Here is a 16930-nt window from a genome sequence, read left to right as displayed (position 1 = left end):
TCACTACATGAAGAACAGAGATCAAACTAAGGTTTGGGATCCGGGATTGACTTTTGGTGATTCCATTGTTTGGGTGATGAGTTTAGGACTTCATCGTTTAGACTATTGTTGTGCTGTCGTCTTGAAATTGAATGAGGGTTTGATCACATATAGGCGACATTATATCATTGGCAATGGTCAGATATGGAGGTTGAAGAATGTTTTAACAAAACTTAGATGGAACTTTATTGTCATGATAGGGCTACCAGAAATTAGTGTTGGATTTGATGATGCTCATGTTAAATTCTTGAATGAGTTTGGTCAAGAGATGGGGACGATTGTGTTTATTCCCACGGCAATGGTTTTACATTTGCAGAGTCAAAAATGTCCTACTAGACTAATTCAAATCCATCACTTTGTGAGGGTTGTTGCTGGTCGAAGTATGAGACTACACAAAGTATTGGGGCCTTTTCTGGTGAATTTTAGAGTTTTGTTGAATTTTATCCAGAAGATTTTCTCAAAGGCTGTTATGGTGGAGATACTATATGTCAATATGTCGAAGAATCTTACAAAGTCGAGATATGTCACAAAGACTTTGGTACGGAAGCATTGGTACCATTATGTCTATATTCCAGAGCTACGTTTGGACACATCAGGTTTAAAGTTATGGTTTAGTAAAAAGTTCAGCCACAAGATGCTGCATGCAAATCGTAACAAAGAGAAATCAAATATGAAGTTGGACAATAACCGATCATGTGAATGGTTAGCGAGTAAAACTACTCTTCGGAAAGCATCGTCAATCTCCCTTCTGCTGTATTTTTTTTAGTGTATGGCGCATACATCTACGTATGTAATAATTATGTTACAGTAATTCTGTATGATTTGTGGAAAAAAAAAAAAGCTATCCTTATCAGCCTCACAATATATGAATAGGGACTAATATATTTTGTTACTTTCCCATATCATTAATATCATTAATAAAATGAAAATCATGGAATACATAAACTTTGGAAAACTAAAGAGTTAAATCTTGCATTTTTTTGTTTATACTTTAAGATTTGCTTCCAAACTTCACTACCTAAACAATCATTACGTCTCTCGTGATAGGCAAGGCTGCATGTGAGAAGTTTAGCTAGAAGCATAAAGTTGGTTAATTTCTATACAGTTGAGTTGTTTAATTAGTTCAATTTAGTAACTACTAGATTTTCACCCGCGGTATACCGCGAGACTAAATTATAAATTAATTTATTTTAAATAATAATTTTTTATTTATTTAGTTTTTAAATTCTCAATTTATTAAATTTTATCTAATTAATTTATAATTTTGTTTAGAATATTTTTTCTTCTTCTAACATTTTATACAGTTTCTAAAATAATTACATTAAATTTGTTATTAGATAGAATATAAAATTTTAAAACACTTAGTTTTGTTTTCTATAATTAAATAGAGGTATATGGTATGTTAGTATATATTTTTATGTGTATACATTTTTTTTTTTTTTTGGAATGTTAAGAATGTGTCGTAGTATGTGTAGTTCATATACTAAATAATTTATAAGTTAATTTTCCAAACTATAACTACAAATCTATAGTATATGAAATAAACTAATAGTTTTAATGTTTGTTCTATATTCCAAACCCGCAAAATGTTCAAAGATTTTTAATCCGCAAAATCTCATCATACAAAACCCGTGAAAGTAAAATAAAAAATGTGAGGCTAAAAATCACTTTTTATCAAATCAGTTTTTCAAATTTTTAAAGAACAATACATCTTCACTCACCTCCTTATAAAATAAGAAATAAAATCTGTATACATTTACAATTTTTTTTTTGTCAACCTCACATTAAATAATTAAAATAAAACTCTTTACAAAAGACGACTCTGAAACTAAATCTCTAGAAGAGCGAGATAAGCAATCAGCCTTCACATTGGACGTCCTTGGGATCTTGATAAGGGTGAAAAAAGGCATTGAAGAACTAAGCACCTGAAACTCCTCCAGAAGCGTTGAGAAGGCCGGCCACTCCTCCGGAACTTGCACCATTGCTAGCAACTCTACAGAATCCGTCTCGAATCGCCGGCAATCAATCCCTCTGGAACGGATACACTCCATCGCCCATAATAATGCTTCTAACTCTGAATGAAGTGGGGATGTACTGCGACGCTGACATTTGGCACCCATTACCAAAGTCTGATTCTCACCATCACCACACCACCAGCCTAACCCTGAATGAGGCTCTGTGGCTTTCCACGAGCCATCCACCTGACAGTGAATTGACGACTCCAGCATAATCAGCGAATCCGTCGGAACGGAGTTGATCCTTGTGGTTAATTGTGATTCCTTCCACCACAATTGCTCACGTAAAGCCTGATTAATAATATCCATTGGCTCTGATTGTAGTCCTTGAAAAACTTTGTTATTCCTATCCTTCCATAAAAACCAGACCAACCATGGGATCGAGCTATGAGTAGTGCCCAAAGCCATATGAGCTAAACCTTTGCCATATATAAAATCTAAATTCGAATAGATTGAACCAACCGGAAATTTATCCATGTCAGGTCCATCAAAAATCCTCTCCCAAACCTGACGTGAATGAGGACACTCAAATAAGGTATGATTAATAGACTCTTCCTCCAATTCACATCTCTTGCATATTGTGTCACAATTAACTCCCCAGGAGGCTAATCGCATTGTCACCAGAAGGGAACCCGAGGCGATCTGCCAGAAAAAGTGTTTGATTTTAGGTGGTACCGGGAGGTCCCATGCCTTAGCCTTTAGGGCATTAACATTGGGACCAACCTCAATTTCTGCCTTCATAGCTTGAGCTACCTTATAACCTGACTTAACCGAATACCGACCCGATTGTGTGTAATGCCATACCAATCTATCTGGCCTAAAAGATTTGCTAATTGGCAAACTAAGAATAATTTGGATATCCTCCGGATCCATATATTCCTGAAGTATAGGTAAATGCCATTCTTTAGTCCGAGGATTAATCAGATGGTTTACCATTAAATTTGGGTGCAGATGCTGTCCCCTACCCTGTGCAGGTCGAGGGTGTTGGTCAGGGATCCACGGATCACGCCAAACCGATACATTGAACCCTGAGCCAATCGTCCATCGGGCTCCTTTTTCCACTATACTTTTAGTTGAGAAAATGCTTCTCCATCCAGAGGAGGGAGAATATGGTTTTTTTGCCATTAACGGATGCTGGTTCCTGAAATATCGACTCCTAAAAACTTGAGCAAACAAAGAATTCAGAAATTGTATTAAATGCCAATACTGTTTGGCCAATAAAGCATCATTAAAAATCTCCAAATCCCGAAATCCCAATCCTCCCTCAGCTTTGTCTTTACACATTTTATCCCAAGCCACCCAGTGGAGCCCCCGATCATTCCCATCAGAGCTCCACCAAAAATTGGAAATAGCACTCGTCAATTTGGATGTTAATCCTTGAGGAAGTTTGAAACAGGACATAACATGCGTAGGAAGGGCCAAGGCCACCGACTTTAATAAAACTTCCTTTCCTCCCTTAGATAAAAATTTTGCCGTCCAACCATTAACCCGGTCGTTCAACCTATCTCGAACGTAACCGAAAACTTGTACTCTTGAACCACTTAGGCTCTCTGGGATTCCCAAATAGGAGCCCATTCCCCCTTCATTAGAAATTCCAATGACAGATTTAAACTTGTCCTTGACCTCTGCAGGCACCTTTTTACCAAACATGATCGATGATTTATCTAAATTTACCTCCTGGCCGGATGCTTTACCATAATTGCCTATGACATCCATAACCGTTGAACATTGTTCTTGATCCGCTTTGCAGAAAAATAGACTATCATCCGCAAACAACAAATGAGAAATAGGGGGGGGGGAATCTCGGCCAATCTTAATGCCTGATATTTTTCCTTCCCTCTCTGCCTTTTTTATATTAGCAATCAGCACCTCTGTACACAAAATAAACAGATAATGAGATAAAGGATCCCCCTGTCGCAGGTCTCATTTTGGCAAAATGGAGCCACGTGGTTGACCATTAAGCAACACCTGATAGGAAACCGAGCTCACACACCACATTATCCAAGAAATCCATTTGGAATCAAATCCTAGCCTTATTAAGACTACCTTCAGAAAATCCCATTCTACTCGGTCATATGCCTTACTCATATCCGTTTTGAAAGCCAGAAAATCCGAATTGCACATCCGATTAGTCTGTAAGCCATGAAACATCTCTTGTGCCACCAGAATATTATCTGTAATTAACCGTCCAGACACAAAGGCCGATTGTGTTTCCGAAATAATCGAGGGCAAAATCTTTTTTAAACGGAAGCACAGAATCTTCAATATAATTTTGTAACCCACATTACACAAACTAATAGGCCTGAATTCTGCCATCCTCTTAGGCACATCAACCTTTGGGATCAGACAAATATTAGTTACATTAATTCTGGGGTCAAATTTTCCAGTCCGAAAAAAATCCCTAACGAGACCAACCAAATCCCCTTTAAGATGCGGCCAAAACCTCTGTAAGAAAAGTGCGGTCATCCCATCCGGACCCGGGGTTTTCTCCGGATGCATTGCAAATAAGGCCTTACGAACTTCTAACTCTGATATATCCTTAGTTAACTCCCGATTCATACGCTCGGTGATAAAAGGATTGACCGCTTGAACCATTTCTGAAATACCACTCACCTCCGATTGAGCAAATAGTTTCTTAAAGTAGTCGGATGCAATCCTCTCCATACCTTCATTCGATTCATCCCAAACATCCTCTGAATCAAACAGTCCCACAATCTTATTCCTAGTCCTCCTTTGTTTAGTAGACGCATGAAAGAAACTAGTATTCTTATCCCCCACCCGTAACCAAAATTTTCGACTTTTCTGTTGCCAATACAGTTCCTCATCATGATATGCATCCTTTAACTTCTTCTCAATAATGTGAATCTCCGCTTGTGTAATAGAATCATCGTTTTTAGCATCCTCTAAAGTCGTCTTTAGGGAAGAGATAAGAGTGTTACTATTCGGAACATTCTGCTTCCTCCACCATGAAATAGAATTCCTACAATTTTTTATTTTATCCACAAACATTGGTATCCTGAAATTTTTAGTACGATCCCACCCCGATTCCACAGCTGCGGAGAACCCGTCTTTCCCCATCCACCTCTTGTCGAAACGAAATTGGCGAAAACGTCGTCCCTCAGCTTTCGCACAAGAGGCTAATATAGGACGATGATCCGATCCTATCATCTCCAGATAATCCACCCGCGAACACGGAAAGAGTGTATGCCAATCTTCGTTCCCTAAAGCACGATCCAACCTACAACGGACCACCTTGTTATTGCAGCGATTACCTCGCCATGAAAGAGAATCTCCATAACACGAAAACTCTAACATCCCACATTCTCTAATCATTAAAATAAACGGAAGGAAGAATGAAGCCGGTCTTATGGCACCTCCCGATTTTTCATGATTACCAATTAGTTCATTAAAATCACCAATCATAAACCAATCAAACATTTACAATTATGTTTGTTACAATTTAAAACACTTAGTTTCTATAAAAAAAATTAAATATAAATAAAGTTAATTTGTTTATTAAATTAATTATTTAATGTCAATGACATGTCTGTAAATAAATGTCAACTTTAGGATTTATTTTACAAATGTCTCAAAAAATGTATATATAGATTTACAATATTCTAATCAAGTTCGTTTAATCATATATTCATATTCGACAAACCTTATTAACCTTTCTAATAAAATTAATATTGCCAAGTACAAACATAGGTGAGATCATTTGATCATGAATTCATGATGACTCAAGTTTTAGAGAAATCAAAGAATGATGATAAATGATTTACAGAAAATATATGCCTTCCAACACGATTAGTGAGTCATTTGAATATTTAATCATTTATTGTACCTTAAATATAGTAGATAAAAAACGATATTTACAGAAACTGTATATTGTCTTAACTATAAGGTTAGAATATTTTATATCTCCACTACTGAATAAATTTATGTTAGAAAATACTCGAATGGAAAAGAATATCTATAATATTTGATCCGAAAAGAAAAAAGAGTATCTACATTATTTGATTGAATACCAATTTGTTTTTACCATAAAAGAAAACAAAACACACCAGATTTCCAGGAAATTACAAATTAACAAGATATACCAAAATTTAATTTATGCATTAAATATACCTTCGTATAAATCAAAATCAAGCCTACGAAACATGCATTGGTTAATTTATATATATATATATATATATATATATATATATATATATATATATATATATATATATATTAATCACAACATACACACACACGCACAAAAAAAAGAAGGAGAACGAGAAAAAGAAGAAGAAGAGAGAGCAAAGATGAAATGCGTTGCGATTTTATTGGTTTCATGTCTCCTTTTCTCCCTTCTCTCAGCCAACCTTGCCGAAGGTATGCTAATGCTCAGCTCATATATTTTTTTCAAATGTTAAAAACACACTCAATGCAATTTAATTAAGCTGTGTTATTTCAAAAATGTACTGTATTAGGGTTAGAATGGTGCCCATCAAAGGACGTGTTCAAAGGCTCTTGCACAGACAGGGGAAGTCCAAGCTACACATGTTTTCTAGATCTTTTGGGATCGAAGAGTGCAAGTGCTATGCCTAAGAATTGCAAATGCACTCCTCTTCCACACAACCATCGTCAATGCGACTGTTTTGTCGTTTGCAACAATTAAGTTATTCGATTTTCTTGATTTATAATTAGGGTTTGGATTTTTTTCCGTATGCAATAATGTTATTTTAAATGAGCTAGGTTCCTCTTTGTAATCCACGTCTAGTAAGTGATAAGAGCCTCAGTTGAGAAACCAAAATTACTTTTGAGTATTATTATATCAATAAAAATGGTTTTTTTTAGCAGTGATAGTCCAATCCATGTTCTATTTAATTTACATGTACATATATAAAGTGTTTTGGTTGAATCTTGTAGTTTTATAAACTAATAATATATTTCTAACGTAGATTTATTTTATAAAACTGGAGAAAGAGAAGAAAAAGATGTATGGTTTTATAAATATGTGAACGAAACAAAGAGGAGTTGTCTTGGTATTTATAAAATGCCTTCCTAATTTTAAGCAATACACTTCTTAGGAATCTTTTATCAGATAAAGCACAAGATAAAGCACAAGTCACTTGTCCACTAAGATTATGCCACATCAGATATTTTGAAATAAAATTAATTAAAAAAAAAAGTTTATCAAATTCGAAATCAAAAAAAGTTGAAAGATCGTGGGATAAATAATTTTGTTAAAAAAAAAGAAGTAACACTGATTTTGGCTTATTGGATTGTTGGCTAACATAAAAGATATATGAAGCCCAAATAAGAAGTCCATCAAACAAAATTGGAATAACCCTAAGTCCATCAAACATAGCATCAAACACGTCCACTTCGATTTCCTGTCGTTCACCTTTTTCTCTTCGTCTGCTCTGTTTCACGACAAGTACAACTGACAAACACAACTGAAAAACAATCCTAATTTCACTCCCACTAACAGATCCACGTTCAAGGTGGTTACAACAATTCTCATCTTCTATATAAATGTTCTTCAACATCCTCTAAATAAATAAAAAACGCACCATGTTTTAATGATAAACCAATGCCCCACCAGATCCATATCTTCTTTTCGAAAACCTCTTTCAATTTCACAAAGCTAAATTCGTTTGAAAACAACAATTCTGACGGAGGTAAGTTCTTTATCTTTTGTTCATACCCATTACTTTTTCCTTCTATGCATATTAATTCTGATTTCTATTGTTTCAGCTGCAGCATGCCTCTCGATTTTACTCATCTCTCTAATCTTAATTCTTTAAAAAGAGAATGGAAGATCATGTACTTTCTTCATCCCAAAGGACCAATGTATTTCTGTTTTTTTTTTCTATAATTATAGTCTAATACAAAGGTGATTAATTATCGTTATTAAATTATTCTTTTAACGAGAACCATGTTATTATCGATGTTCAGGAAACCATAGAAGTCTGATTTTCAAGGTAGAATGCCGCTGGACATGTCTTACAACTTACTTAATTCTGACCTCCCGGCATGCATAGGTAAGGTTCGGATTGCCCGTCTCTAGATAGACCAAAAGAAATTACGGGATTAGAACTTCTTCTGGTGGATGAAAATGTTCTTGGAGATACTTTATATAAACATACTTGCATTACTATATAATATTTTTGTTTATAACTATCCCATTTTTTTTCAGGGATATATGATACAGACATCCATCAGATCGCAGTTAGTCTCAAAATTCCAGAATACTATATGATTATGAACTTTGAGATTTTAGATAATGGAGGGAGTTATAGAGCCAGTTCTCATCCCTACAAGATCAACTTCATTAACCAAGTTTGTGAGCACTGAGCAGATATCAAACTTGGAATTCCGTTTCAACTTTGTCACTTTCCCTGATATACAAGCTCGATCTGACAATGACAAAGTTTTCATCGGTATAGATTCTTCCTCCTAATATGTTTTAAAATTTTTAAGCTTACAACTTTACCTTTGAATATAATATTTTCCTTAATTTTCCAGACGTTATTGGTGAGATCATTGGAATGAACGAACTCAAAGTGGTTATTGTTTCGGGACGACATACAAAATTATGAAATTTACAGCTCAGAGATATTGGGTTAGTTTTCTAAAATTCTTTTATTTTCATTATTTGTCTAATGAACATTTTTATTGAAACAAAAATTCAATTATTGTTTCAGAGAATCAGTCATCGATGTTACTTTATGGGATAAATGGGCAGAAGATTTGCACTCTTATGTTAAATGCAATAAAGTTGTTCCAATAGTCATATATAACGGTATAGTCATATATGCCTTCACAATTATTATTATTATCTAATTTCACCTTAGAAGATCAGTTGACTTATTTCTTTTTAACTATTGAGTTCTCATATATTCTTTTTCTATAGTTAAACCTCGCGCGATTGATTTTTTTCAATCTTCCCCTTATTGTCCCTTTTTCCATTTTGAAAAACAAGAAGAATTGTTCTCGAGTAGTAATAATCACAAGTTTGTTCTTCTCTTGCCAATCTAAGTATTGATTACCTTGATGGCCTTTTTTTTTTTTTGTCTATAGCCTTTTCTTTATAAAGCAGGTTTGACCATGAGATACAGTACAAAGGTTTTTCTTTTTCTGAACAACCAATACAGTACAAAAGTTAAGCATTAGAAAGAAGGCAAATTAGGAAAACAAGAAAGCTAAATGAAGAAGCATTAAAGAAAGCTGCAAGAAGAGCACATAAATAAACAAAAATTTCATGGTCGTGTTGTGAGTCAGGTGATACGACATGGATCTTACGCCAAAGGAAAAGCCTCTCAAGAATGTTAACATTACATGCTCAAGTCTTCTCAACATAACAAAAAGCTCAACATAAGTTATGTGTGGTCAACCGTTCATGTCTTGAAGACTTATATATTCGGACTTTTGTGATTTTCTTTCCTATTTTAAACTATAGTCATATTCCTTACATCTTTAATGAACTCTCTTTCGTTTATTTAGTTTAATATATTGCATAAACAATAAAAGAGATGTTGCACCGTATATGTAATAACAAATAGTGAGTCCCCGTACGTAGTACGGGTAGAATAATAGTAAATATTATATACCATAAAACGGAGTAACTCCCATGACTTTTAAATATTCAGTAAAATGACAAAAATAGATATATATAATTTTGGTCAAACAGTTTTCATTCTATTTCCAAAAAACAAAAGATGCAAAGAAGTTGCAAAATAGCTATATATCAATGTACAACTGCTGAAACCATTACACACAATTTTTAACGAAAAAAACATAGTCAAAAGAGAAACAAAAGATGAAGGTTGCTGCAATATTTTTGGTTTCTTGTGTCCTTTTCTCTCTTCTCCCCATCCACTCGTCACAAGGTAACATTAATATATTGTATCATAATTAGATGCAAATTTCTTCCTCACTAAAAAAAAAAGAAAGACAAGAGAAAACAGTCTGAATTAAAAAGATTGACTCATATTACTAATGTCTATGTATTTTTGTAACATGTAAATAAAAAAAAGAACAGATGTATCAGTTTTTCCGCCAACGAAGGAATCAGTGTATCGACATTCTAAACAAGTCTTCAATGGATCATGCACAGACAGAGGCAGTCCACGAATCACTTGTTTCCTTGATTTCTTGGGTTCACGAAGTGCAAGTGAGCAGCCTAAAAACTGCACTTGCACTCCTCTGCCTAAAAATAAGCGTCTTTGTGAATGTGAAGTTATTCAACTGTGGTAGTAATTACAAAAAAAAAAAAGAAAAAAAAAATCTAATATACATCTGATGAATTATTTTTTGTGGTCATATTTCTATTTTTTCTAAAATCGCTCCTTCGATTATTCTATTTTACATACCTCAGAGAATTTTCACATCTTTCTTCTGAAGTAATTTCTTACAAACATTCCATTTTACATTAGAGATTCAATATCTGAGATTTGGCTATACACTACAAGAAAGCACGTCAATTTCAGACGAATTTTCTGACGGGAAAAATCCGTAGGAAATTTCTGACAGTTTTCCAAGAGGTTTCCTACATATTTTCGAGAAAATTCTGAAGAAGACATGTCTTTCAGAAAACTCTCGGAAATTTGTTAATCCGTCGGTAATTTTTTTGGATAACGTATATTTATTTTATAAATATGTGAACTAAACAAAGAGGAATTATATTGATATTTTTAAAATGCCTTCCTAATTTTAATCATTACATTTCTTAGAAATAAATGTTATATACTGAAACAACCCTTTCCGTTTTTTTTTTAATACCTTAATTTACTAGTGGTCCCATACCCACTAACAACTTAACAACAAAACAATAACCGCGGATAACCAAATAAAACAATTCCATTAATCCGAGAAAATTCCAACATAAATATTCCAACAAAAGAACAACCAGAAGCTAACATCCTACAATGTTCCAATGACCTAATCTAGCAACCTAACACCAGCTAGATCACAATCAATCAAGCCTCTAGAACATCCTCCTCCTCATCGCCTTTGATTCCACGATCACACTTTGCCTTTACCTGCACACCACAAACAACAATTGAGATGCGTAAGTATTATCATAAATACTTAGTGAGGCCGTCCTCCCATCTACTGGGTTATACACACAAGCATATGAGACCCTCAAGTTTAAGCAAAACAAACAACACACAACAATACATCAAACCAGGAAATCAAGTCTCGGATAAGACTAGTGTCGACCGATGCCAAACGATGTCGATCGATGCTACAACAAAGGTGTCGACCAATGCCAAACAGTGTCGACCGATGCCCCTCAAAATGGTGTCGACCGATGCCCTTGAGTGTCGATCGATGCCTCCTCTGCAATCACGATCTGCGCGAATCCGAAAGTCGAACTCTCCTTCCAAATCATCTCGAATCCATCTCAAACTCAACCAAACGACTCGGAAATCACTGGGAATCACAAAAGCAACGAACCCAAGCAACAAAACAACACAAACAGCAAAGAAACACACAAAACAAGAGAGATCTCATGCTTAGATCAACCATGGTCAAGCACTCACCTCAAGAACAGGAAGATTGGATTGAGAAACGTGGAAAACAACACCTCCAGAAGCTTCCCCTTCGATTCCAGCAACAGCTAACCCTCCTACAGCCTCAGATCTCTCCAAAATCACCAAGAACAAGCCCAGAAATCTCAGAAAACGTTTTTCTCTCTTTTCTCTCTTTCTTTTCACTCAACGGCGACAAAATGAGACTCTGAAACCCTAAAATTCGTCCTAAGACACTTATAACTCGATTTAGGGATTTTAATTGAACCAAACCGAACCAATTCGACAATTAAATCAAACCGGTCGAACCCAGAAATTAGTGGTGTCGATCGATGCCACTAGGGTGTCGGTCGACACTCCTTCCAAAATCCCAAATTCTGGTTCGCGGATGTTACATATACCACAGAGTAACTCCCATGACTTTTTCAATATTCAGTAAAATGGAAAAATATATATAATTTTGGTCAAACAGTTTTCATTCTATTTCCAAAAAAAACATAAGATGTAAAGAAGTTGCTTTTTTTTTTGAACAACAGATGCAAAAAAGTTGCAAAATAGATATATATCAATGTACAACTGCTGAAACCATAACATAAAATTTTTAAAGAAAAAGCATAGTCAAAAGAGAAAAAAAAAGATGAAGGTTGCTGCAATATTTTTGGTTTCTTGTGTCTTTTTCTCTCTTCTACCCATCCACTGGTCACAAGGTAACATTAATATATTGTATTATAATTAGATGCATATTTCTTCCTCACTAAAAAAAAAGAAAGACAAGAGAAAACAGTCTGGATTTAAAAAACTGACTCATATGTATTTGCTAATGTCTATGTGTTTTTGTGACATGTAAAAAAAAACAGATGTATCAGTTTTTCCACCAACGAAGGAACCAGTGTATCGACGTTCTAAACAAGTCTTCAATGGATCATGCACAGACAGAGGCAGTCCACGAATCACTTGTTTCCTAGACTTCTTGGGTGCACGAAGTGCAAGTGAGATGCCTAAAAACTGCACTTGCACTCCTTTGCCTAAAAATAAACGTCTTTGTGAATGTGAAGTTGTTCAACCGTGGTCGTAATTACCAAAAAAAGAAAAAAAAATCTAATATACATCTGTTAAATTATTTTCGTGGCCATATTTCTATTTTTTCTAAAATCACTCATTCGATTATTCTATTTTACGTATCTTAGAGAATTTTCACATCTTTCTTCTGAAGTAATTTCTCACAAACATTCCATTTTACATCAGAGATTCAATATCTGAGATTTGGCTATACAAACTTAACAAGGTCTATAGAGATAAAACATAAACTGGCTAGAATGTGTTAAACCTAGTAGCAAGCATAAAAATACTTTTCTCTCGATCAATAATTTTTAAAAATTTAGTTTCGCAAAGTTACAGTTTTTGCAAGTTTGTTAGGTCAAATGGTTTATAAATTATATTGTATGGTATTGGGATTTGCAAGATAGATGTAGTGCGTCCACGAGACTGATATCTAGAGATAAGAAATGTTAGATGACTTGAAATCAATGAACTACATTCACATATACGCTCATGGAGCATTTTATATATGTAAATTTTCCAATGAAATTAACAAATAAAGGGAAAAGTAATAAAAAAATCCATGAGCAAAACTAAAATACTAAACAAATCATGAATTAGAAGTAGTAAAATTCAATGTAATTAAATTTATGCTGATCATGCGTCAACCTCATACATGATTACTTCATTGTGGTTGTTGTTGTAGTTGCGGTTGTGACTGTGTATGCTGTAATGGCGGGTGGAGCGGTTGGAGTTGAGATGGCCATTTTCGTGGTTGTGATTGTAACTGCGGTGGTGAATAATCTTGGTGTCCATGTGACTGGTACTGCTGCGGCTGCATATAAATTGGTTGAGTGTTGCTCGACCCAATATTTACTCCTGGTTGAACAATCGGGTAACCTAAGATTGCATGTAACGGATTCATAATAAATGGTTGAGGAGCTTGCTACGCAAGTAACCTATAAGTGAAGCTCAATTTTCCTTTTTCTTTGTTTGAACCCGTCACACTCACACCCCGCGTCACCAAACTCATACCGTTACTATCATCACCGTTGCTAGTTGACAGAAGAGATGGCGGATGTAATCCAAAGAGCTCCTTAATCGGGACTTTGACTTCACCAACGTCCTTATCTCCAAGAATGGTCCGAACTCGAATCACTTTCACAATATATAAGAGTCAAACGACCCTCTTCAACTAACTTCTCATCAAGAGAAAACTCAACTTAGTGGTCCCATCTCGGGATTCTATAGACACAATAGGCGATAGGAGTATTGGTTGTAGTCGTTTTCTTACCTTCGCGGATCATAACCGATACGCTCATCGCGTTGCCGATGTTGACCTTATTTGTGTCTTTAGCGGATTTGATCATGAGCTCTAGGGTCAGTTTCATCACTGCGGTTTGAAGTTGAGGGGAACACATGACGGGGTGACCTGAACATCATTGGATCCGGGTTTGGATTAATGAGTTGACCATACGATAACGAGTAATCTGGTGCCGAACTGCCGAAGGATAATAATCGTCAACGGAAACTGTCGGATTTAAGCTGATATGAGAAAGTTAGCATTCCGTTGGTTCTCTCCATGATTTTCACAGTGTAAGTCACCATCTTGAGTTTGTATTTATTACGGTTCTTTAATAGTAGTTGGTAGAAGCAAGAAACCAAGACGTTGACGTCTCCCAAACAAAGGTCATTCTCTCCTTCAAGCCAATAGCTAAAATGCTATATAACTTGACCTTGAGGTTCAATAGGGCTGCTTCTTCATTGACGTAAAACTTCATGGTGTGGTTCCAAGTCGGATTGGACACACCGTAGAAGTCAATGGGGGTTTTGGCCGCTTATGTCTTTTGAATGATGTCGTCGGTGATTGAAACAACGGTGTATACGTCAATCTTATCCGAGTCATTGATAAGCTGACGTCTATGATTATGAGCTCGAGGGTTGGATTATTCTCTCTGGATCTTTGTAACTCTGTGGGAGACATTTCGGATTGAAGAGGCGGGTCCCTTTTTTTTTGGGTTCAAAGTCTTGTCTTGGCAAATTATTTGGATAATGTTGAATGATTGGTAAAGATATTTTTGTAGAAATGCATGGACATGTTTTGATGTGTTACAAAAATATACAAAACTGGCACAATAGTTTACACAAATTATTTTATTTTATTAGTATTAAACTGAATTTGGATTAGGCTCTAATACACCGTTGTTTCAATCACCGATGACATCATTCAAAAGACATAAGCGGCTGTTATCGTTTTTTCATTCGATTCTTCTTTTTCTCTTCTGTATACTTGAGACTGCGATTTTGAAATTAAAATATCAGAGCCGCTAGAAATACAAGCGACTCAATCCTTTATCCATATCCATTTTTTAAAGCTGCGACTGTAGATAGTATAGAAGCCATTGACGGACCTTTGAGAAGAATTGACAATGGAGAAAATAATTAATCTCATCTAAAAATCCATTTTTATTTCAAAATTTAAGGTCATACCCTTTGAATAAGTCATAAGTATACAATACACAGTTACTTTTATATGAATCGCGCGTGAGAGTCGCACGGCGACAGAAAGAACATGGCTAGTATCAATGAACACCGTACGTACCATGTTGTACGACTAGATATCCTATTCTTATCGCACGGCGATTTTTTCTCCCAAAAAGCTTTTTCTTCTGACCACAATCCTGTGCGCCGTCGGTCGGGTCCTCCGTTGATTCCGGCGACGAAGAGGACCCTGTGGCTCATGGTGCTTCATCCGTGAACCGGCGCATCAACTTGGCAACTTTCTCAGATCAGAATCAAGAGAGAAGTGGAGAGGAGAAGCTTCTGCGCGACACTGTTGGTGAGAGCTCCACCGCCGGTGTAGCGACGCGGTGCAGAAGAAGGAGATCCACGGCGAGGTACGATTGAGAACGGCGGTTAGATCTGCATGCCGGAGATTCTGGAGGTTTCGCTGCGCCGTTGTTCGATGGGGGAGGTCGTCTGCGGCAAGGCGGAGCTAAGCCACCATCGAAGGTTTGCGGATCTACTCCCTACCGCTATTTCTCTCTCACGGCTAAGCATCGATCTCCTCGACAAAGGTAAGCTCGGTCATCTTCATCCTCCTCGCCCACGGCTCTACGGTGGCGGAATGGCAACAGATCCTGAATCACCATCTCCGTTCGACTCACGACGTTCAGGCACACCGGAGGTCCTGATCCGGTGTGAATCCGCAAATCTTGAACGGCGGCTACAATGAGTTCTTCATTTGCAGATTAGGGTTTCCTGAACCGGTTCAGGAAACCGAGTCGGTTCTGTTTTCTGTAAATTTTGTTTGGTTTGATGTACCCGGTTTAGGCCATAAGGGGATTTTGATGAGCCTAAATCCGGAAATAGCTCATTGGGCAACTATTAATATTAATTGAAAGCCTTTTAACAAAAAAAAAAATGGGCATTCTCAAAAATGCCCCTTTTTCCATATCTCTTTTTAAAAATACCCCTTTATGTTGACCATTTTTAAAACTACCCCTCTTTATATACAAAATGACCAAATTACCCTTTTTGAGTGACAGCAAGAATGTACAGTCATCAAAATCGAAAATATTTTCCCGCCAAAAAAATTTCCCGCCAAAATTTTTTTTCCCGCCAAAATCGAAAATTTTTCCCAAAAAAATTATTTTTTCCCGCCAAAAAAAAAAATTTTCCCGCCAAAAATATTGAAATTTATACCTTTTAAAAACCTTGTAAATGCTTTTAAAAAACTTTTAAAAGCGTTTACAAGGTTTTCAAAAGGTTTTTAAACACATTGTAAACGCTTTTAAAAACATTGTAAATGCTTTTAAAAAGTTTGTAAATGCTTTAAAAGGTTTTTAAACACCTTGTAAACGCTTTTAAAAACTTTTTAAAAGCATTTAAAAGGTGTTTAAAAACCTTTTAAAAATTTTATAAAAACTTTTACAAGGTTTTTAAAAACATTGTAAAAGGGTTTAGAAGGTGTTTAAAAACCTTTTAAAAATTCTTTTAAAAACCATTTGAAAACCTTTTAAAAACCTTTTAAAAATCTTGTAAAAGCGTTTACAAGTTGTTTATAAGGCTTTTATAAGGTAGAAACCTTATAAAACCTTTTAAAAACCTTGTAAATTTTTTTTGGCGGGAAAATTTTTTTTTTCGAAATTTTTTATCAAAAGTTTTTTGACAAAAAAATTTTTGGCGGGAAAATTTTTTTGAAAAATTTTTGGCGGGAAAATATGTCGGAAATTTTTTGGCGGGAAAATTTTGTTTTTCTTTTTATTGAATATAATAATTTTCATCTAAGGGTAAAATGGTCATTAAAAATTA

At 35.4% G+C, this 16930-nt stretch overlaps 2 protein-coding genes and 1 long non-coding RNA gene across 3 annotated transcripts; 2 read left to right on the top strand and 1 right to left on the bottom strand.

The window, feature by feature from the left end:
- The first annotated feature begins 6321 nt into the window (after window positions 1–6321).
- LOC109128166 (putative defensin-like protein 244) lies at window positions 6322–6811 on the top strand. Its single transcript, XM_019233985.2, has 2 exons — window positions 6322–6431; window positions 6530–6811. The coding sequence occupies exons 1-2, from the start codon at window positions 6362–6364 to the stop codon at window positions 6715–6717; spliced, it is 258 nt and encodes an 85-aa protein (XP_019089530.1). The 5' UTR covers window positions 6322–6361; the 3' UTR covers window positions 6718–6811.
- Window positions 6812–7444: 633 nt separating this feature from the next.
- On the top strand, window positions 7445–9541 carry LOC104732072 (uncharacterized). Its single transcript, XR_015575593.1, has 6 exons — window positions 7445–7723; window positions 7800–7868; window positions 8001–8045; window positions 8242–8485; window positions 8571–8667; window positions 8750–9541. It is a non-coding gene; the product is annotated as an uncharacterized LOC104732072 (long non-coding RNA).
- A 4021-nt stretch (window positions 9542–13562) lies between these two features.
- LOC147930652 (protein SRC2 homolog) lies at window positions 13563–14224 on the bottom strand. Its single transcript, XM_087476973.1, is given in 3 exon segments — window positions 13563–13787; window positions 13789–14048; window positions 14149–14224. Coding segments are annotated over 3 exon segments (561 nt in total).
- Window positions 14225–16930: the final 2706 nt, after the last annotated feature.

This window comes from Camelina sativa, chromosome 12 (genome assembly GCF_030686135.1).
Source record: "Camelina sativa cultivar CO46 ecotype springtype chromosome 12, ASM3068613v1".
In the NCBI taxonomy this organism is placed as follows: Eukaryota; Viridiplantae; Streptophyta; class Magnoliopsida; order Brassicales; family Brassicaceae; genus Camelina; species Camelina sativa.
This window is presented reverse-complemented; position numbering and strand designations above follow the sequence as displayed.

Bases quoted from the DNA above. Each gene is read 5' to 3' on its own strand.
- LOC109128166 (XM_019233985.2), top strand. From the start codon at position 6,362: ATGAAATGCGTTGCGATTTTATTGGTTTCATGTCTCCTTTTCTCCCTT. The intron at 6,432-6,529 runs GTATGCTAATGC...GTACTGTATTAG, and splicing joins CTCAGCCAACCTTGCCGAAG to GGTTAGAATGGTGCCCATCA.